The following is a 22915-nucleotide window of genomic DNA, read 5'->3' as shown; positions in this document are numbered from 1 at the left end:
AGTTTGGCAGTATAGTGCATATGGCTGGCTATCAGTCCAGATATAAGGATTATGTATTTTTGTCAACAAGAGCATCTCCTCCTGCTAAAAAAGACTTTTCCTCCTATTTAAGCAATCCTATCCTATATAATCTATCTATACTAATAAAAGGGTAATACACTAATTAAACCGGGTCGACCAGCCATCTTCTGGACATCCGACTTCCTTCCGGACAAAGCCATGGTGGTGGGGGCCAAGGCAGAGGCAGGTAGGGGCCATCAGGCCAGCAGGGGAGGGCAGTTGGGGGCGAGATCAGGCCAGCAGGGGAGGGCAGTTGGGGGCAAGATCAGGCTGGCAGGGGAGTGTCTTTGGAGGCGAGATCAGGCCGGCAGGGGAGGGGAGTTGGGGGCAACCAGACCAGCAGGGGAGGGCAGTTGGGGGCGAGATCAGGCCGGCAGGGGAGGGGAGTTGGGGGAGAGATCAGGCCTGCAGGGGAGGGCAGTTGGGGGCGAGATCAGGCCGGCAGGGGAGGGGAGTTGGGGGAGAGATCAGGCCTGCAGGGGAGGGCAGTTGGGGGCGAGATCAGGCCGACAGGGGAGGGCAGTTAGGAGCCATCAGGCCAGGAGGGGAGGGCAGTTGGGGGTGAGATCAGGCCGGCAGGGGAGGGCAGTTAGGGGTGATCAGGCAGGCAGGCAGGCAGGTGAGCGGTTAGGAGCCAGCGGTCCCAGATTGTGAGAGGCATGTCCAACTGCCAGTTTAGGTGGGATCGGGCCTAAACCAGCAGTCGGACATCCCCCAAGGGGCCCCCTATTGGAGAGGGTGCAGCTGGGCTGAGGGAACCTGCCCCCAACGCCCCCCCGCCACCCCGCACGAATTTCATGCACCAGGCCACTAGTATTTATATAAAATTAAGAAAACATATAAGTAAAAAACATTTGCTCAGAAATTAAAGGTGTAAAGTATATTTGATTATTCCAGTGATATACTGTCAAATAAACAAATTTCCTAATTTGTGAGTGTGAAATCAAGGAGTCATTTGTTTTGAAAACAGTAAGATTCTTTACCATGTTGTTCTGAAAAGCTAATGAAAAGGCTACACACAATTTAACATTAATACAGTAACACCTACCTTTCCCACCTTGGTTCATGGCACCAGTGTCTCGTCCACACTGTCCTTTATTATTTACACCAAAGGTCCAAACTTCTCCATTCTTCATTAAAACACAAGTGTGTGCTTTGCCCATAGCTACCTGAATTACAAAATGGCCCTTCAAATCTGTTACCAAACCTATAGGAAAGATATGTATTTAGTAAGAAATAATGAAAAAGCCTTTCTGAGCCTACCACCTCAATGCAGAACTTTTTTTTCTTTTTTTTTAATCCTCACCCAAAGATATTTTTTCAATTGATCTTAGAGAATGGAAGGGTAGGAGAAGGGGGAGAAACATTGATGTGAGAGAGACACTGGTTGCCTCCCACACACTCCCCAAATGGAGCCGGGGATCATACACGCCCTTGACAGGGAACTAAACTGTGACCCTTGGGTCCAAGGGTCAATGCTCTAACCACTTAGCCAAACAAGATCAGGGCTTAATGCAGAACTTTTCATTTCTGGGATAAAATAATACCAAAATGAGAAATAAGTAGCCATAAGACTGGTAGTAAATTAATTTTGTGACGTTATAATGAAGCTCTAGCCAAAAGGATTTTAGCAAGCAAGAGTTACAATGAGTATTATTTTTAAACTATACATGAGCCCATCCCAAAATTTTGACTCATTTGACATTGAGGCTAACCACAAATGTAATTATTACCACATTAAGCAACTCACATATCACCTGAGCACAGTTCAACTTAATAATTGTTATGTTTGATATATGTCATTTCCCTAGGCTTTGCATACTGACCTCATATAAACACCTTCTAAGTGGGTTGCCCAATCATTATACTTAATTCTAAGTGCCAGAAAAAAAACCTATCAACCAAATATGTTTTTAAAAATCAAAATTCATAAATATAAAACTCTTTATCTGGTTAGTTCTATCCTTCATATCCACTTCTTAAACTTCTGTTTTACACATCACTCAATCACTTAACAAGTAATTCTTGAGCCCCTATTATGCACCAGACGCTGTACTGGGCACTAGGAATATAATCTTATATAATAAAAGCCTAATATGCTAAGTGTCCAACCATTTGTTTGACCATTCAATCAGTCGCTACACTGACCAGCAGGGGGCAGATGCTTGAACCAGTAGGTTAGCTTGCTGCTGGGGTCCTGCCGATCGGGACTGGGTGAGACGGGCCTAACATGCCCTGGAGCCCTCCTGTGGTCCCTCCCCAGCCCCGATCATGCACCGGTGGGGTCCCTCTGCCTGGCCTACACCCTCTTGCAATCCGGGACCCCTCAGGGGATGTTGGAGAGCCGGTTTTGGCTCAATCCCCACAGGCCAGGCCAAGGGACACCACCAGTGCACGAATCCGTGCACTGAGCCTCCAGTAGTAAATAAGGGAAAGAGAATCTCTCCCTAACTACCTAACGGGGGAGGGGAGGAGATAAGTAATTCATCAAATATAAATCAGCTATGTTATAAAAATAATTTCCCCACAACACTACCAGAAACAAGTCACATGAGCATCTAACTGAGCTTAGGGAAAACTTTCCAGAGAAAGTAACAACTGAAATAGAGCTGCACTAGCCAAGTGCCATAATTCATTCTGATAAAACTAGAGTGTTCCCAGAAATAATACAGGAAGGAATCACAAAATGTTGTATTTGTAAATGTGAAAAATGTAGAGAAAGCATTCTACAAATAATAATTTTCTAGACATATTTATGCAATACATAATGTCTAATCTTGAACTTTCTTTTCATAAAATTGAAATAGTGTTTAAATTTAACTTACTTGAACTATCAGAGTAAATGGCATCTTTTCCAAACATGTATAACTCTCCATCTTTAGAAATGACAGAACTACTTCCATTATTGCAGGCTGTATACACCACAATTTTTCCTTCCATCTTAATTATCTTTTTAGGTTTATAGGGTTTTGATTGTCGTCGGCTCTTAGCTTTAAAAAAGTTAAATTAAATTAAGGCATCAATGTACAAATAAAAATAATTTATATATAAACCACAAGAGAAAAACACATGTTTGCACTTATGATACACTTTATTTTCACAAAGGCCTAGGTTTCCCAACATGTTAATTAAAATGTGTCAACCTTGCAAGCTTCATCTAGTTAATTAAATTTAGGCTATCAGTGTCATATCTTCTTTTTTGTAGCACAATGAAATTCCCAATGGGAAACACAATCTTCTATCAAACTTCTGGGAAGCCCAATCTCAAGATTAGCTATTTACATTATCAAAACCATTTCATTATCATATATTTAAAAATTCCCTTTCTCTTAAACTCTATCTCACATATATTCTTATGCTAGAACCTTGAAAGTAAAATCAGTTCCTCATTCATTCAAAACATATGCATTAAGTAGCTACACATAGTCAATGAGAGACTGTAAGAAAGGAAAATATACATAAGGAGGGGAAGTAAATAAATTAAATGTGGAGGATTCAAGCAACCTCTGCTTTCAAAACCTAAATCCCTAAAATCAGTAAAATATGGGAAATATCAATCTTCCTGTTTCTTTATTCAACCCAAATTTTGCATGCCTTTCAGAATAAAACATTCTGCTGTGCGGGGTACCATTCTGGGACTTTAAAATACCATTATATATTTTCATATAACATGATCCACAAAGATATACACAGCAACTGTGTTATCTGGTACTCTGAATGCTTGAAAGAAAAAGTGGCTGTGCTAAAGTTTCTGACTATTTTAAGGGATTTCTTTCAAGGTCTTTTTATTTACACATGATTTTTACATTAGATGTTGACTTCAAACCTACTCCTCATAAGATGCTACCCCAGTGTGCTACACTGTATAAAGTAAATAAGAAGTTACAAAAAGAGAAACATGACACTTTGAGGAAAACTTCATTGCTAAGGGTTTGCTTTCATCTTAGAGAAATAACACCAAGAGCAGTGATCCATCAATAACTGACACTAATACAGAAGGTTACATAAGGTTTACTTTATTCTGAAATATATATTACTCTCAAAATTTGGGGTTACTTAAAATAATATATTGAAATAAGTTTGTAAAAATAATAACTGACAAAAACAGATAAATAGCCAAGTAAACATAAAGCATATAAAAATTCATAAATATGAACTGCAGAATACAATCTGCAATCACAGTTCTTTAATAAACAGTATACCACCACCATTAACTGAATAAGCCCCAATGTAAAATCCTCTATTACCTTGGTGAGGTAACTGCGGTTGAAACTGATATGCCTTATGTTAATAAATTCTACACTATTTTTAATGACTGTCCAGTTGATTAGTTAACTTACTTGACTCTCCATCTTCTCCTTTACTAGCAGATCCTGTAAAAAATATGCTTCCATCTTCTGCAACTAAAAGGGCATGAGAGCCATCATGTCCAACGGAGAAATGCACAATCTTTGGAGATTTTGTAATTGGTAGTTCAACCCATTTTCCTGCTGAAGGACCACCTTGTTTGATTCCAAGACTCTGGTATTTTCCAGTGTAATATATCTGATATGTTAAAAAAAAAAACCTTCCATGTTTTATTGAAGAACAAAAATAACAAGAACCCAAACTCTTTGTTAATACTATTTGACTTATATGAGCTGAGGAGAGAAACAGGCATATTTTTCCAAAAGACAGAATTCATAATAGGTTTTTCCTATCTATTCAGAATATTATCTTTTGTCTCTCAATTTTATCTTAGTTTTCAGTATTTCTTTTTAAAAAATTATTTATCTTTATTGTTGATGTCCCCCATTTTCCCCCACTGCCCCACCCAAGGCCTTCACCAAGTTATTGCCTGTGTCCATGGATTATGCATATATGCATATAAGTTATTTAGTTATTCTCTGTGTGTCCCCCTCCAACCCCCCCACCCGCACGTGCGCGCACGTGCGCGCGCGAACACACACACATACACACACACACACACACACTTTTCCCTCCTGAGATTCATCAATCCCAACCATGCTTCCATGCCTCTGGGCCTATTTTGTTCCTTGGTTTACTTTACAACTCAAACTCAACAAAAGGAAGACAAATAATCCAATTTAAAAGTGGGCAAACGACCTAAATAGACACTTCTCCAAAGAGAACATACTGACAGAATATAAAAAAAAGTGCTCAAAGGCACTAATTATCAGAGAGATGCAAATTAAAATGACAACAAGGTATCACCTCACACCTGCCAGATTGGCTACCACCAATAAATCAACAAACAAGTGTTGGCTAGGAAATAGAGAAAAAGGAACCCTAGTACACTACTGGTGGGAATGCAAACTGGTACAGCCACTATGGAAAAGAATATGGAATTTCCTAAAAAATTTAAATATGTGATCCAGTGATCCCACTTATAGGAATATATCCTAAGAATCCTGAAACACCAACCAGAAAGAATATATGCACCCCTATGTTCACAACAATGCTATTTATAATAGCTAAGATTTGAAAACAGCCTAACTGTCCAAAGTAGATGAGAAGATAAAAAAAAAAAAAAAGCTGTGATCCATTTACGGAGAATGGAATACTATGCAGGTGTACAAAAGAAGGATCTCTTACCCTTTGAGACACCATGGAGGGACCTGGAGAATATTATGCTAAGTCAGAGAAAGACAAGTATCACATGATTTCACTTATAGGTGTAATCTAATTAACAAAATAAACCGATAAAATGAAACAGGCCCACAGACAGGAAAGCATGGCACAGATTGACAGATCATCTTTCAATATTATAAGATACTTTGTAAGTATCCTGAATTGATAAGAAAAAATGTTTAATAAAATACTCAAAACACTTAACAAGTTCAGAAAATTCTCAAGTCAATTTCTCCAGTATAAAAAGCCCTACATACAAAAACACTGTGTTTGCATAGAAATTTTAGAATTCTTTTAATCACCTTACTTTATCCTCACAGGCACTAGCTAAGAAAAAAGTTTTCAACTCCATAGATTGACCTCTATAATCTATAACTGAATTACACATGCTCCTACTTCCTCCAACTTGTAATCTGTATATTTCTGCTCATTTATAGAAATTTGCAATGGATATCCTATTTATCAAAATAAACACAAAATGTGAACTTATCCCCAACTCAGAAAATTACAAAGAGTTCCAATCAAAATTTAAAATGATTGTTTAAACATGTGAACTACATACTAGTAAACTAATCAACTGATTGTACCGACTATTTTAAAGCAGAGAATGTTAATTTTTAATCCTAAAAGAGTAATTTACCTTTCCATTTGCTGTTTTCATTAGTGCAAACTCTCGTCCTGCACCAAGAATTGCTGACTCCTCATCAAATCCTGTACCTGATAATTCAACAAGACTAATAAATTCTATTATTTTAATAGAAATATGTTCACGCACAACTTGCACTATTTTGAGTAATTAAAAAGTCAATTCACTTAATATAAACAAAAACAAGTACGACAAAATGTCATATGCCTGAATTTTTTTAAAAATATTATTTGGTACATTACTCCAAAGAAAGATAAGGTTACCATAAGCTTCTTAATTTGTTCCAAACTAGTGCCAGATTAATTTTTTAAATATAAAAAAGTTTTTTAAAGCAATGGCAGCAGTATCCCTTGAATTATTGAATGAATAATAACATATTTTTAGTGTGCGGACATTATAGAATGCATTTAACCTTATTCTATTTGATCCTCACAATTATACTGTCTAGTTTGTAAATAAACAAATATAAAGCTTGATGAGGTTTTTCCAGACCTTTGAGCATGAATAATGCCAGGCAAATATCTGAATTAAGGTACTTCAGATTATCCATTCCATGCTTTTCACTACAAAACACTTTTATGAATTTGAGTACATATGTGTGCATTTTCAAATTATAAAACTAATAGTAAATAATTATATGTGGCACATTTTATGATTTTTGTCCAATTACACAAATTACTAATTAGCTCATGGACTTGTTAAATTTAAAAACTATAATTTCAATTCAATATCTTTCTATGAAAAAATACTACATAATTCAATTAGTATGCAAAGTAAATCACTAATGTCAAGTTTATTAAATTTAATGAGATAATCAAAGATGTGGGTCTTGCAAAGAATCCTGTAAGTTAAAAAATGGCACTATTAAACCTGCAGCAGGTTTAACCCAAAAGTGAAACCCCCATGGAAACTATAGTAGTACTAATTACTACTGTGACACTGTAAGAATAATTACACTAAGTCAGAGAAATACACTGAGGTTGTCTGTATATCTGTATCAAAATGAAAGATTATTAATCAATTTGTTAGGTCAATTACCATTTTCACAATTTATAGGATCATTCTATATAGCTATCCTGAAAATACGTTCAAACCAAAATTAAATGTTTCAAAAAGATTAACTATGTATATCACTGTAGTACAATTTTACAAAAGACGTTTTCAAATTTTAAACAATTGAATATAGATGGAACACATAAACTAATGATGACCACAAGTGTTGTCCACCTAAGTCTTACCAAATATAAACTTATTTTCTTTTGATCTACTGAAAATGAAAATGGAAAATTATTAGTCACTTCCTTAAAATGGCATTCATATATCATACTCTGTTTCAAAGCCATATTTCCTGGCTACTTATACATATTAATTCATAAGTGTGCTTTAAAGCAACAGACAGCAAAATAGCTGCTAAAATATAAGCTACACTGCTGAAAACAGTGCTAGTCTTCAAAAGAATAAAGAACTTAAAAATTAAAATATGGAATAAAGGTTTATTTGACCATCCTACTTATAATATGCAAGTCCTTTTCCAGATCAAACAGCGAGATACCACAGGCATGTAAACATTTTCTGGCCAGTTTAAGTTGTAATTCTTGTTGTAGAACAGGTTCAGTGCTGGTGGCAAATATTCTGACAACAAAGCCATCCTAAAACAAAACATCCACAGTATTATGTTGCATAAATTGATCTTTTAAGGCTCTATATTCCATTTAACACAAAGTAATATATAAGAAAGGGATCCCATTTACATCAGCTACTCATGATTCAGAGTACTTACATCTCTTGAAGCAGCTATCTGATTAATATATTCTCCATCAGTGAATAAAATATTTTGACCTTCAGTGTGGCAATCTGTGCAGAAGGAAGAAAAGTAATTCTTTTACAATATAAACCCAACACCTCACAAAATGACTTTACTCCTCTGATGAAGTCAGAATGAGAGTTTTCCACACAATAAGATAAACTTAAACTCAAAGGGAGACTGTGCTTTTTAATAAAGAATTACAAGTTAGCAGAAACTAAATAATTCAACTAATAATACTTATTACATTTTGTGCTTACATTTATAAATCTTCCATAATCAAGAAACTCAGAGCCCACCTGCTTTCAAAATGAATTAGTATTAAAGTCTGATCATAAACATGCACCACGATAAACAAACTACAGTCAATGGTTATAATCATTTCAATACAATCACATGCGAATGTAAACAACACTCTTCCTTGGACATACATAACAGTTGTTAGTGTCACAGAAAAATACAGACGGACTTAAAACTTCTGTACTTGAGTCCATGGTGTCCAACTACAGATATCCCTTGCTTTATAAAATAGAACTGGGTTTACAGTTTCTACTTAAGACGTTTCATGCTTATTCCCAGCATTTTTAGCAGTTAGCGTGTTATATAATTTTTTAATGTTCATCCTTCATAGAACAGACAAATCTATGCTTATGTAGTTCTTTTTGTCTGAAAGTGCTCATATGTTTTGGCTGGAATACCACATTTTGTCAATATGTGGAACAGTATACTATATACTTTGATCAAAATAATGCACGAGCGCGATTATAACAAGGGATACCAGTATTGCAGAAGGACCACTGGGGCATGTGTTAGTGATTGCTTCTAAATAACATGAAACTACAAGCAAAATCAACATCTAAGTATAAACTGTATCCTTTTGGAAAAATAAATGTTCAGCAAGCAAGAAAAAAAGCACACACACTCCCAAAATAACTGCAGAGAACTAGGATGAATCACTCCATTAATTTACAATACCAAGAAAATAATATTTCATTTCTATTTGCACCTGAATCAACAAAACATAAAATTCTGTTTTTGGAATGCAGTAATGGAACCCACCCAAATAAGATGGATTACTCTATGTCTTTGCCCAGGAGCTTCATACTAGCATACTTCTTTATTATAAATATGCAAAACACAGGCAGACCCTTACCAAATAGAGAATTCAGTGATCACAAACTGGAAATAGAAACTGGGAGACAAGGCCCACTGGTAGCCCAAGAGACTTGGTAATCAAAGAGAGGAGAAATCGAAAGAAAGAGTTCCTAGTCCACTGTACAGAATACAAAGAGGCGCAAGAAAGATGCTTCTCAAGCTCTAAGCAGTAAGATTTTAAACTAAAAAGCAAAGAAGAAAAACTCATTATAATTCAGATAATTGCAGGGGTGAGGACTGAAGCGGCGCAAGAAGAATAGCAAAAACCCTCATGATCTGAGGCAACCTGTCACCAGACATGGAGAGTAAATGACATAAGGATACAATACAAAAGATATGCCAACACATAAAAGCTAAAATGACAATTAATAGGGGAAAAAAACCTACGTTTTAAGTTCATCAATGCTAGGTTTAAAACAACTAATTTATAAACTAGACTAGACTATAAGACAAGTTGAATCATGAAGCTCAAAGAATTACCAGATTTATATCAATTTTAAACATGGTATTCAATTCTGTCTATATCCTGACAATTCACTTCTGCTTGTACTTGATAGAAAGCTACAGGTTAGAGCTGCCTGTAGCTAGAAAGAGAGAAAAATAAAAGTGCTATTGAAGAAATTGCAGTCCAGGTCAAAGAAATAGAAAGATGGAAAAAGGCTTCTTCAGTCTTGAGGGCAAGTCTTCCTGTCGTGTGGTTTCAAAAAGGTTGTCTCTTTATTCTTTCTTTATCCATCATGTAATGTTATAAGACAGCATCTTCAGGAAAATATCAAGCAACATCTGCCAGTTCGGAAGACACATGTCATGGGACTATCCTCCTAAAGTTTGTTTCATTCTTCACCGTGAATACAATATATATTTATGAAGCACAGAAAGCCATACTTGTATTGGTAAAAAGCCGCATTTCATATGTTAAATAATGTAAGCTGAAGATAGTAATAAGTTATTTTTTATCATGGTGTAATAAATACAACAGCTGAAGACAGACCATTTGAAAATGGTCTTCTCAGTCAATCTCTATTAAATGAGGGTTTCTCAGAAGTAAATTGTTTACATTAGTATCCATCTATTGGATGAAGGTTAAGAATTTTTTTCAGTATATTATCCTAAAATGACTTGCACAAAGACAGAGCAATAGGGACACTCATTATGGTATAATTTATATTGCAAAAAATTGGAAGAAACTTCCATCTCAATATGTTAATGAATGGAATATATTTTGTAACATTAAAATTATATTGTGGAAGACTATTTAATAGCCTGGAAATTTATTCAAAATGATTAGTGAACAGGATAGGTTAAAGCGCAGTATGTAGCATAAAATCACTTTTTTACAAGTATGTACACATACATAGGAAAAAGATAGGAAGGACATTCACCAATATGTTATAATGTTTATATATGGGAAGTGGAGTTACAATGAATTTTGTTCATTTGTGTAGACGATACTATACAATAAATACAAGGTGGGGCAAAAGTAGGTTTACAGTTGTTTGTATGAAAAATACAATAATTAATAAATAATAATACAAGAACAAACTGTGTTTCATGTACTTACAATTATAAATCTACTTTCCCCACCCTGTATAATCCCTTTTATATGGGGGCACACGTTATTACTATAAATTATGTAATATTACTATTATTATTGTTATTCGAACTAGAGACAAGGTCCAAACTTGTGATATTAAAAAAAATTCTGTACAGATAACTAAAAACAGATGACTATTTACAAATTGTTTTAATAAGTCATCTGTTTTCCAAAATAGCTTTTTTGTGAAACACACATAAAATGTGGCATTTTCTTTAACCGAGTGTCATTTATACTAATTTGGATATGTGTATATATAGCAATGCTTAAATAAATGTTTGATGAAGTTATAAAAATATATTAAAAAATTAACAAGCAACTATCCTTCCCAATGTGATCTTCAGAAATAGTTCTCCATCATTTTCAGATGACCAAGTGCACAAGAGGAATATTGCTGCTTACCATGAAATTATTGATAAATATATTAAGTATTCAATATTTTAATATAAAGTCCTTTAGAATCTATTAAAGGTAAAAGCAAATTCAAAGACTTTCCAATTGAGAATATATTATACATTTGCCCAATATTTCACAAAATTTAAGACCTACTTTAGACAGCTCAGTGATTTGAGTTATAAATATGAGTAAAACCTCACAATTAAACCAAAAAAGCTGTTCCCAAAGTGCCTTATCAGAGTATTATTAAAAGTATAAATGATGGAATTTTAAAAATTTCCTGACCTGCCCTGAAATCTTTGTCTGTGAAAACCCTTTAAAAATAGAAGAAAACCCAAAGTGCATTGTTAAAGTAAAAATAAACAGGAGGTTCTTTATTCCAGCTATATGAGAGCCAGAGATGTGGTTTAATCAAGAACAACAAAATCACCCCACTTCAGCAGCTGAAATAGCCTTGGTGGGGGATCAGGCTGCAGATGGGCAAGAACTTAAAATAAAATATTAAAACACTTTATACTATATCCTTGATGTTTGTTTTCCTTAGATGTATTAACTTTATATAGACTATAAAGTATTTTGCATGTCAAGATTTTTTTAACCTATTTGTAAGCAAGCACTTTTCCTTGCTACTCATTCTTTATATGTCCAAATGGCCTAACATGCACATCTCTTAAAATCAAATGTGAAGAAAAAAATGAGGTGTTCACTAACATACCTGGTAACATGACAGTACCATCTTGTTCCAGTGTTTCAGGGCTTATTCTTATGGCTGTCATGCTGTGGTTATTCACATCTCTATACAATAAATAACCCTGATAACAACAAAAAATTTTGCTATATTATGTGTTAATTTTTTTTCATTACCAACTTATCAGTAAAAGTAATCATACAGTTGTGTATTATAGTTTTTTGAGATACAATAATACATCACTATTGATGTGTAAAATAGGTTAAAGATTAAAAATACAAGAACATGGGTAAACTTTAATAAGAGGAGAAATTATATATCACGGGGTATCAATTAACCTGTTATATTCTCAGATACATTCATTAGACACTAGAGGCCCAGTGCAAGAATTCGTGCACGGGGGTGGGGTGGGGGGAGGGGCAATGGGAGGTTGGCCAGCTGGGGAAGGGACTGTGGGAGATTGGCCAGCAAGGGGGGAGGGACTGTAAGAGGTTGGCCAGCCAGAGGGAGGAACCGCGGGAGGTTGGCTGGCCAGGGGGGAGGGACAGCGGGAGGTTCGCTGACCAGGGGGAGGGGCTGCAGGAGGTTGGCTGGCCAGGGGGGAGGGACCACAGGAGGTTGGCCAGCCAGAGGAAGGGACCACGGGAGGTTGGCTGGCCACAGGAGGTTGGCTGTGGGAGTGCACTGACCACCAGGCGGCGGCTCCTGCATTGAGCGTCTGCCCCCTGGTGGTCACTGTGCATCATTGCGACCAGTTGTTCCAGTGGTTCGGTCATAATGGTTGCTTAGGCTTTTATATATATATATATAGATTCTGCACAGGACAGCACATTTTGTTCAAAATTATTATATCACTTGCTAAGTAAATAATAGAAATGACCGCTGTTAGTTTAACAAATATTTTAAGAAAAAATAACTGAAATATTTAAGTTAATATTTAAAAATAAATAAAGTAGTAGTTTTAGATAGTGATATGCCCCTGAACATATTTTTGTAATGATTATTTTCCATGGCATTATTTTTTAGATAAAATATAGTAGCGGCAAATAAAAATTCAATGAGACATTTTAAACCAGGTTAAGTTTTAAGAGACAATTACTGAGAAACTGATATTTAAAATTTTAATTTCAAAATCCCCTCAATAGTTGGTATAGCAGGATTATTTTTTATTTAACAATAGTAATTTCTGTAATTTTCAAAATGCTTTTGAATATATTTTACTATTTGATACTAACAACAGTGAGCTGGGCAAGGGACATCTTTATTCTGTATCTTCCACAAGGGACCTTGGCTTCACCTCTCAAGTAGGGATAGTATAGAAATTAACACTTCTGACCCCTCTGTGCATTGTTTATTTGCTTCTCTCCAGAGGAGGAGTGATGTATCTGATTGTGGATACCCATTTGGCCATGTTAGTCAGGTGATAAGACAGCAGCATTAAGAAAGCAACATAGGGCCCTGACTGGTTTGGCTCAGTGGATAGAGCGTCGGCCTGCAGACTGAAAGGTCCCAGGTTCGATTCCGGTCAAGGGCATGTACCTTGGTTGCGGGCACATCCCCAGTAGGCAGCGTGCAAGAGGCAGGTGATCGATGTTTCTCTCTCATCGATGTTTCTAACTCTCTATCCCTCTTCCTTCCTCTTTAAAAAATCAATAAAATATAAAAAAAAGAAAGCAACATAGGCCCAGCTTTTTTCTCTTTGGTGATACTTTGCATGATCTTCTATGCAGGTAGCTATCTACTGGAAAGACCATACACTGTTCCCTGTAAGGTGCTGGTTTAGATGAAGAATAAACGAGTTTCTAGGAAGAAGTTCTAACTTGGCCTCAGGTCACAGCTATATTCCCATTGCAGATTTGCTAATGATAAAGGCAGTTTTTATCTAGAGGCTCACTTAAAAGAGTAGTCCAACAGAAGAAATTTTTATTCCCATTTCACAGCTAAATCACAGACAATCAAATAATTTAACTGAGTTGTCCCAAGTCACATAGCTAGTAAGAAGCAGGGCCAAAACTAAAAGTAGGCATCTAATGAATTCTAAGCCAAGTTCTTTACATTATACCATGCCACTGTTATAGACATATTATTAAAAATATACCATATCTATTTAAATAGAAGTGATATTATTTATTGATTGAACAAGTACAAACCACGTTTTTAAAAAATGAGAAAGGAAAGTTTGGTTTACTGTTGATATTCTCCTACCTGAGCATACCCTAACCAAGACTTTTTTTCTTTTCTGTTTCTGATGCGAGATGTAGAATTATATATATGGCCCTGAAAAATAACAAAAAGTTAGTCTACCAATAGTTTCATAAATAATAACAAATAAAAAATAGATGAATGACATTTAACACATTTGTTCCCATTATAATTTTTCAAAGAAATACTATTATATAAAAAATTAGATGGTACTCTGAAAATGAAGCTAGAAACAAACAGAACACAAATCAGTGTGGATATATCTTCTGTTATGATTAAGAATTGTAAGAAATTACATTACCCTAACTGTTCCACTGTATCCAGAGCCTATTTTGTATAATCCATCCTTGCATAACAGATAAAGAAAAAATCCATCATTCTGAAGTAGACACTGATCATCTTCGTCAACAGATATTTCTTTTAATGGCCACCTGTGCATTAAAGCTGCTTTCTTAATGCCATTGCTAAACCAGTCCTGAATTTGAATTTTTCCCACCAACACTGCCTGCACACTTCTCTGTAGTGAATTTAGTATCATTGGCACCTATACAAAAGAGAAGAAAAAAAAACACACATAAAAAGGCACTGTTTAATGTGGCATAAAACAGACAAAATAAAGACACTTTAATCATGTATCATCATTTATAAGAAAATAAATTGTTACAGTTGCATCAATAGAATAAAATACCTAGGGATAAATTTAACCAATGATGTTAAAGACCTGTAACCTGAAAACTATAAGACACTAATGAAAGAAAGTGAAGACAATACAACAAATGGAAAAATATACTGTGTTCATAGATTAGAATATTGTTAAAATGCCAATACTATCCAAGTAATCTACAGATTCAATGAAACCCCTATCAAAATACCAATGACATTTTTCACAGAAATAGAACAAATAGTCCTAAAATGTATATAAAGTCACAAAAGACCCTGAATAGCCAAAGCAATCTTGAGAAAGAAGAACAAAGCTAAAGATATCACATGTCCTGATTTCAAACTATACTACAAAGCTATAGTAACCAAAACAGTATGATGCTGGCACAAAACAGGCACACAGATTAATGGAACAGAATAGAGCCCAGAAATAAACCCACGTTTACATGGTTAATAAATCTTTGACAAAGGAAGCATGGGTATACAATGAGGAAAAGTCAGTCTCTTCAGTAAGTGTTGTTGGCAAAACTGGACAGATACATACCAAAGCATGAAACAGGACCACTTCCTTACACCACATATAAAAATAAATTCGAATGGATTAAAGACTAAGATATACAACGTGAAACCAAAAAATTCTTCTAAAAAAACATAAGCAACAAACTCTTTGACATCAGTCTTAGCAATATTTTTTTGGATTTGTCTCCTATGGCAAGGGGAACAAAAGCAAAAATTAAACAAATGGGACTATATGGAACTAAAAAGCTTTGCATAGTGAAGAAAACCATCAACAAAACGAAAAGGCAACCTAGTAAATAAGACAAGATATTTGCAAATGCTATATCAGATATCCAAAATATATAAAGAACCCATACAATTAAAACAGAAAAAAAAATCTGATCAAAAATGGGCAGAGGACCTAAATAGATATTTTTCCAAAGAAGATATACAGATGACCAACAAATAAATGAAAAGATGCTCAACATCACTAATCGTCAGGGAAATGCAAATTAAAACCACAATGAGATATCACCTCACACCTGTGGAAATGACTATCATCATAAAAATAATTAACAATAGTGTTGGCAAGGATCTGGCAAAAAGGAAACCCTTGTGCACTGTTAGTGAGAATGTAAATTGGTACAGCCACTATGGAAAACTGTACAGAGGTGTTCCTCAAACATTTAAAAAGAGAACTAGCATACAATCCAGCAATCACACTTCTTAATATTTATCCAAAGGAACTGAAGACACTAATTTGAAATGATACATGCACCCTAATATTCACTGCAGCATTATTTACAATAGCCAAGATATGGAAGCAACCTCAATGCTCATCAATAGATGAATGGATAGAGAAGATGTAGTGCATATACACAATGGAATATTACTTAGCCATAAAAAAGAATGAAATCTTGTCACTTGCAATAAACCTAGAGTTTCATTCGTACAACATACGAAAGTTTCCATTTTTACTTTTTGTTTCAGATACTTCCTATTGATGTCTACTATGAAAGATGGTGCTCCTCCTCTCTTCCTCATCCTCAAAATTGAGCTACTTAACCAGTTAACTACCAAGCATCCAAAACGGAAACCATCCCCACATGCCACGATATTTTGAATTTAATTTAAAAAATCAATTTGCAATGAAAATTATAAAAATAAATATATTACTCACAATTCGTGTGTTCTTGGATATTTTCAGCTGAAAATTTTCACGAAAAATGATTTAAAGTTAGTCGGGGCTGCCACTTAGGGAAAAGATTTTTTTTATAGATGCACGTGGCGTGTGGGAAAGGTCCACCGCTTGCGTCAATAGATGCTTATGGTGTACAATGGGTTAATAATTTCTGGTTAAACCAGTATACAGAGGTTACTTTATTATGAATGTGTAATCATATACCAGAACTAAGTCAAATTATAAAACATGTATTTCTCGCCTTACATAATTTTTCTTTGTTTTGTTGAGTCAACAACTGACCCATTTTTGCATATGCTAAGTTTTCTCTATAACTATCTTTGTTACCCATACTCCTCTCAATAAAGTCAAACATCATTTCCATTTTTTCCCCTTGTTAACACCCCTTAAGAAGCCCAGCTTTAGTAGAGACTAAGGACAGTAGCAAACAAAAGTAAAAATTGTTCCATACCTTGCATGTTTGAATGCATCATTATCTTTCCCCAAACATGACCAATGATTGAGCTAGCGATGGTAAACATCATTTCCCCTCAGGACTTCAAAGGCACTGTTCTGCTATTTCCTATGTCAGTGTTGCTTCTGAGAAGTGCAAGGCCATTCAGCTTGATCTTTTTGGGTACACAACCTGTCTTTGCTTTCTGTAAGCTTTATCATCTCTTTATTACCACTGTTCTGATTTTGTAAAGGTATGCCTACTGAGAGCCTTTTTCATTTATTGTATTAAGCACACAGTGTATTCTTTTTGTCAATATGAAAATGTTTATATTTGTGGCGAAGAAGTTTTCCTTGTAAATTTTCTTAGGTAATTTCTTCCTCTCTGCTGGATACCTACATATTTGATTTCCTAGTTGGATCCTCTAATTTTATTTTATGTTACACCTCTCTCTCTCTCTTTCTCTCTCTCTTTCTCTCTCTCCCCCTCCCTCCCTCTCTCCGACTCACCAATTCTCCCTCCTTAGCTCTCCCCTCTCCCCACCCCTTTTCTCTGTCTCTCCTTCCCCACCTCCCTTCCCTTTCTCTCTCTTATTTTCTGAGGACCTCTTCAACCTGATCTTCCATACTACAACTATACTAAACATTTTCCAGTCTTCAACATTCCACTCTTACTCTTACCTCCACAGGGATACCAAGAATATTCTCTCTCCATACCCGCAACACTAACATCTCCCGCCTCTACAGTGACTCATTTTAACTCATCATTTAAATCTCACCTCATATCCTGGTAAAAAAAAAAAACAAATCACATGGATGCCTAATAAGCTCATATGTTTATGTTCACTATACTTTTAAAATTTGGTATATGATATCAGAATGTTTGTTATTTTATTAAAATTTAAGAAGCATTTATATATTTTCAGTATATATTTATATTTAAATTTTGCCAAACTCTTCAAGCACAGCAGCAGAACATATTTTGAAAAACACTGAATAGAGGAACTTCAAACTAATTCAGGATCGCCCTAGCTGGTTGGGCTCAGTGTATAGAGTGTTGGCCTGCAGTCCGAACTGTCAAGGGTTTGGATTTTGATCAAGGGCACGTACCTTGGTTGCAGGTTTGATCTCTGGCCCTGGCCAGAGTGATTGTATGGAGGCAACCGATGATGTGTCTCTCTCACACTGATGTTTCTCTCTCTGTTCTCCCTGTCCCTTCCACTCTCTCTAAAAATCAATGGAAAAATATCCTCAGGTGAGGATTAACAACAACAAAAATGAAGGATCATAAAGAGGGGAAAGAGGATTTCAGGGAGGGCAGAAAGAGGAAAAAGAGTAAGAATAGGAAACTAAAGTAAGGGCACAACTCATGTTTGACAAGGAGAGTTCAATTATCACTGAGTAAGTCCCAGAAAATGATCCATTATACTCCTTTTGCTATCTTTGGCCTGCTTAAAACAGGATTGAGGTAGCCTTTCCATGCGTTCTGGAGCTTATCCAAGGGGCCAGAGGAAAGCACATAACAGAGACTTAAAATTGTAACTTCTTAATTTCCAAAACTGTCCAAAATAATTAAATCAAGTTTACATATTAGCATATTTCCCACCACTAACAATGACAGAAAGTTTATTCCATAAATATTAAAAGCTTAAAATGTAATATGCAAAGCTAAAGTAGCTCAGAAACAAATCATGAAAAACTATAATCAACTAATCAAAACTACAGTAGAATAATACCATATCTTTTTCTTTCAACAGAGAAAAGATGTTTGTAAACTATGAAGAAATTCCATACATGAAAATTTAAGGTAAGAGAGGAGGTGTGAGAGGATGGAGATCAAGATGCCGCAGAGAAAGATGAGGCTGTGGTGCTGACACAAAACTAAGCTCAAGATTTGCGTTTTTGCCAAATTTCATTTACTACCTTTAATGCTACACAGTTAAACACACATGTAGCTTAGCTTGAATATTATACATTACTTATATATCAACTTTGGACAGATCAAACTATTACATAGACTGAGAAAAATCCGGAACTCCTACGGATAGAAATCAAGATGAATTCGGCATCTTATAATTTTCAAAGCAGCTATAAATATGAAATACCTGAATAGTTTGGCAAGCATGGCTGCCATTGTTGGTGAGGATAGCAGAGATGGCCTGAAGTGTCCTTCCTGTTTCTCCCCAAGAAGCCACCAGACTAAAGAGGCAAGCACAGGAAAGTGCTGTCAGAGACTGCCCTGTGCTGTCATTCATGCCAGTACTTCGAACAGTGATTTCCAAAAGGAGCTGGAAGAGAGACTCTGTGGATAAAATAGAATTCAGTTATATTCACTCAACCGACAGAACGTTATATGCATATATTTATTTATTTTTACCTTTGCCTCATTAAAAAAAAAAGAATATTTAAGGCAGCTTGAATACTTATTTTGCATTAGTTCCTCTCTACCCTTTTTTCAAAGAAGTTAGAAGATTTATATAAAGAGGACCTTAGAAAACAAACAGCCTATTAAGTAATAGACTATTTATTGCACTGATTTTACCTTTAAGGGAAAAATACAAGCTTCTTAAAATGTTAAGTGCCCAGAAAATTATGTATTTATTTGCAAAACCACAGAATACATAAAATATGTGCGGTAACTTACTTTATTATAAAATTACCTTTATTGCTAACATAGCAGTTCACACTTACAAAGGTGATATGTAATTCATTTTATAACCTAGAAAAACCTCCAATCCAATAAAACAGATGTCCTCCTCCTTTGATTAGTAATGAAAATGGAAGCACAGGGAGGTTAAAAGATTCTCCCTAAATCATAAAGCCATTTAGTGGCAAAGATGGAAAAATAACACATTAATGTTCTATGGCTATCAGAAGTCTCCACACAAAATTCCCTGAACAACTCTGCGCAAGATTTAATCAACAGACTTCCGGATACCTCTTCTCTAGAAGGGAAGGGGAATTTGAAAATCCTTAAAGAGTGACTACTCAGAGTCAGAAAAAGACAGAAAAACTGAGAAAGATGAAGAGATGGAGAAGGAAAGGGGAGGGAAGAAGAACACGAGAAAGACAATTAATGTATCACAATTCTCTTAAAATTATAAGGCCATTTGTGTGTGTGTGTGTGTGTGTGTGTATGTGTGTGTGTGTGTGTTTGGTATGTTTTGTGTGGGGGTTGGGGGGACTTGCTAACTCATGGAAATCTAGGCTTCCTTGATTCCTCATCATCCATAACTAATCCCTAATTAAGTCCTGCCAATTTTGCTTCCTAGTTAATTCCTCCACTTTTTCTATCTCATTACTATCGTCCCAACCCATGCTATTTTCATCTCTTAATTAGACTACTAAAAAGTGTTCATAAATTTTAGCTCCTACCATTCACTTCCTCTTTATAGCCAAAGAGAATTTTCAAACCAAAAATCTGGTTTTCCACTTAGTATCCATTCTCTTCATTAATTACTTTTTGCTCCTCTTCCTTCTTTCTAGTCTCCGTCCCTTCACTTTTGTTTCCTTTTTCCATCTAACCTTCCCCTTTGCTTTCCCTCCACCTTTCCCTCCAACTATCCTTCCTTCCATCTATCCTTCTTTCCATCCTTTGTCCTTCCTTCCTTCTATTATTATCCTTCGGCCCATTAATCTTTTAATTATTCAGCAAATATTTGCTGAGTTCTTCCTATATATCAGGAACTATTCAAGGTTAGCATAATACATTGGCAAACAAAACAAAGAATGCCTCTGTCATCAAAATGTTAGATTCAAAAGAAAGGAAACAATATCCTATCTAATAAAAGAGTAATATGCAAATTGACCATCACTCCAACACACAAGATGGCTGCCCCCATGTGGTCAAAGATGGCTGCCCCCATCTGAACACAAGATGGCCACCACAAGATGGCCAGCAGGGGAGGGCAGTTGTGGGCGATCAGGCCAGCAGAGGAGGGCAGTTAGGGGTGACCGGGCCAGCAGAGGAGGGCAGTTGGGAGGGACCAGGCCTGCAAGGGAGGGCAGTTGGGGGCGATCCGGCCTGCAGGGAAGGGCAGTAAAGGGTGACCGGGCCAGCAGGGGAGGGCAGTTAGGGGCAACCAGGCCTGCAAGGGAGGACAGTTAGGGGTGACCAGGCCAGCAGGGGAGGGCAGTTAGGGGCAATCGGTCTGGCAGGGGAGCAGTTAGGCGTTGATCAGGCTGGCAGGGAGTGATTAGGGGGTGATCAGGCTGGCAGGCAGAAGCAGTTAGGGACAATCAGGAAGGCAAGCAGGTGAGCAGTTGGGAGCCAGAAGTCCTGGATTGTGAGAGGGATGTACGACTTCCCGTTTAGGCTCAATCCTACCTAAATGGGAAGTCGTACATCCCTCTCACAATCCAGGACTTCTGGCTCCCAGATTGGACATCCCTCGAGGGGTCCCAGATTGGAGAGGGTGCAGGCTGGGCCGAGGGACACTCTCCCCCCCACCATGCACAAATTTCGTGCATCGGGCCTCTAGTGATATAAAATAATGTTTTAAAGCATAAGGAAATAGAGGGTAATTTTCCATTCCTCCTAGAGCAATAACCAGACTCCTTTAACATGGCCTACAAAACTCCACGTGATCTAGTCCCTGACTCTTTCCTCACCTCTGGCAAAGCCATCTCTCTTTTTAGTCATTTTCCTTCCCATCTCAGAGCCTTCCCGCATGCTGTCCTTTCTGCCTAGAAACTTAGTTAATTGCTTCCTACTCATCCTTTAAATCTCAAATGCCACATCTTGAGGGAAGCCTGTTATAGACTCTCAGAATTCCCTCTACTTTCTCCTATGCTATTCCACATTTGAAATCATGTATGTGTCCAACTGTCTGATGCTAAGTCCCATAACAGCAATAACAATGTCTGGATTGATTACCCTTGAATGATAGCTCTTAGCACAGAACATAGGAGGTGCTATTACATTTAAGTAACTACTTGAGAACATATATTATAACTTTAAATTGAATAGAAATATAGATATAAAGGGATATTTAACTATACAATTTGTAAACCAAAATCCATTTAGAAAAAAGAAACTTGGTGTATAATAACCATCAAGCTATTCCAATAGTAAGAGTGAAACACATACATATATTTCATGAAATATACCAAAATGGGAAAAAAGTATAACTAAGGTGGTTATATTAGAGCAAAAGAAAAAAGCAGACAGATTTCAATATAAATTTAGTTTAAAAAAAACAAATTACTTACATCTTTGATCTAATGAAACAAAATAAAATATATGAAGTGATCGTAAATCCTTCAAAAGAAAAATAAGTCAAAGTAGTAATCAGAAAGCACTTAAAGGATAGAAGAATAGAAGAAACTAGCAAATTAAATACAGCAATGTGATTTTTTTTTAAATACAGGAGGATAATGTAATCAATAAAAATATTGCCTCAATCTGTATTGTATCATCAAATGTCAATCCTAAAATTCAGTTATGGATTTAATTCAATACCAAAATTTTTTTTCTTTTAAATGAATCCTAAAATATATGTGGAAGAATAAATAAGTATTGAAGTATTAAAAAGAAGGATAGAAGAGAGAACAAAGACAGTAGAGCAACATTTGAAGCTGTTAACAAGAAAATAAAGACAAACAAATTAATCATGTGGAAATTTTGATAGAAGATGATTAAGCTAAAGCACACATAATTTCAAAACCCAGTATTATGAACAAGATCTATTTTTAAAAGAATAAATGAAAGCGAGTATTTAGGTATAGACTGGACACGGAAAAAAGTATATAAACAACTGATAAAAGACAGCAGAATGGTAAAAGGTCTAGGACAGTGGTCGGCAAACCAGCTCGCAAGCCACATGCGGCTCACGAGCCGCGGTTTGCCTCTCTGTTGACTAATGAGTTTGCCGACCACTGACCTAGACTCTCGATTCCAATAATTACAGGCTGTTGTTGTTCCTTGTGATTAAGCCCCTATCCCAGTG

General features: G+C 36.0%; 1 protein-coding gene across 26 annotated transcripts in view; it reads right to left on the bottom strand.

Moving 5' to 3' along the window:
- MYCBP2 (MYC binding protein 2) overlaps window positions 1-22915 on the bottom strand; it is a 308362-nt gene that overhangs the window by 224426 nt on the left and 61021 nt on the right. For all 26 annotated transcript variants that reach the window (XM_080658818.1, XM_080658838.1, XM_080658842.1 and 23 more), the window contains exons 5-14: window positions 19073-19269; window positions 14478-14720; window positions 14180-14251; window positions 12002-12098; window positions 8118-8191; window positions 7848-7986; window positions 6332-6408; window positions 4401-4605; window positions 2886-3050; window positions 1109-1267 (exon numbers count right to left, since the gene is read on the bottom strand). In XM_080658818.1, the coding sequence (XP_080514944.1) occupies window positions 1109-1267; window positions 2886-3050; window positions 4401-4605; window positions 6332-6408; window positions 7848-7986; window positions 8118-8191; window positions 12002-12098; window positions 14180-14251; window positions 14478-14720; window positions 19073-19269 (1428 nt within the window). The remainder of the gene's footprint in view (window positions 1-1108; window positions 1268-2885; window positions 3051-4400; window positions 4606-6331; window positions 6409-7847; window positions 7987-8117; window positions 8192-12001; window positions 12099-14179; window positions 14252-14477; window positions 14721-19072; window positions 19270-22915) is intronic.

Source organism: Plecotus auritus (genome assembly GCF_963455305.1).
Source record: "Plecotus auritus genome assembly, chromosome: 3".
NCBI classification, from domain to species: Eukaryota; Metazoa; Chordata; class Mammalia; order Chiroptera; family Vespertilionidae; genus Plecotus; species Plecotus auritus.
Note: the sequence above shows the minus strand (reverse complement) of the source record. Positions and strands in the feature narration are given on the sequence as shown.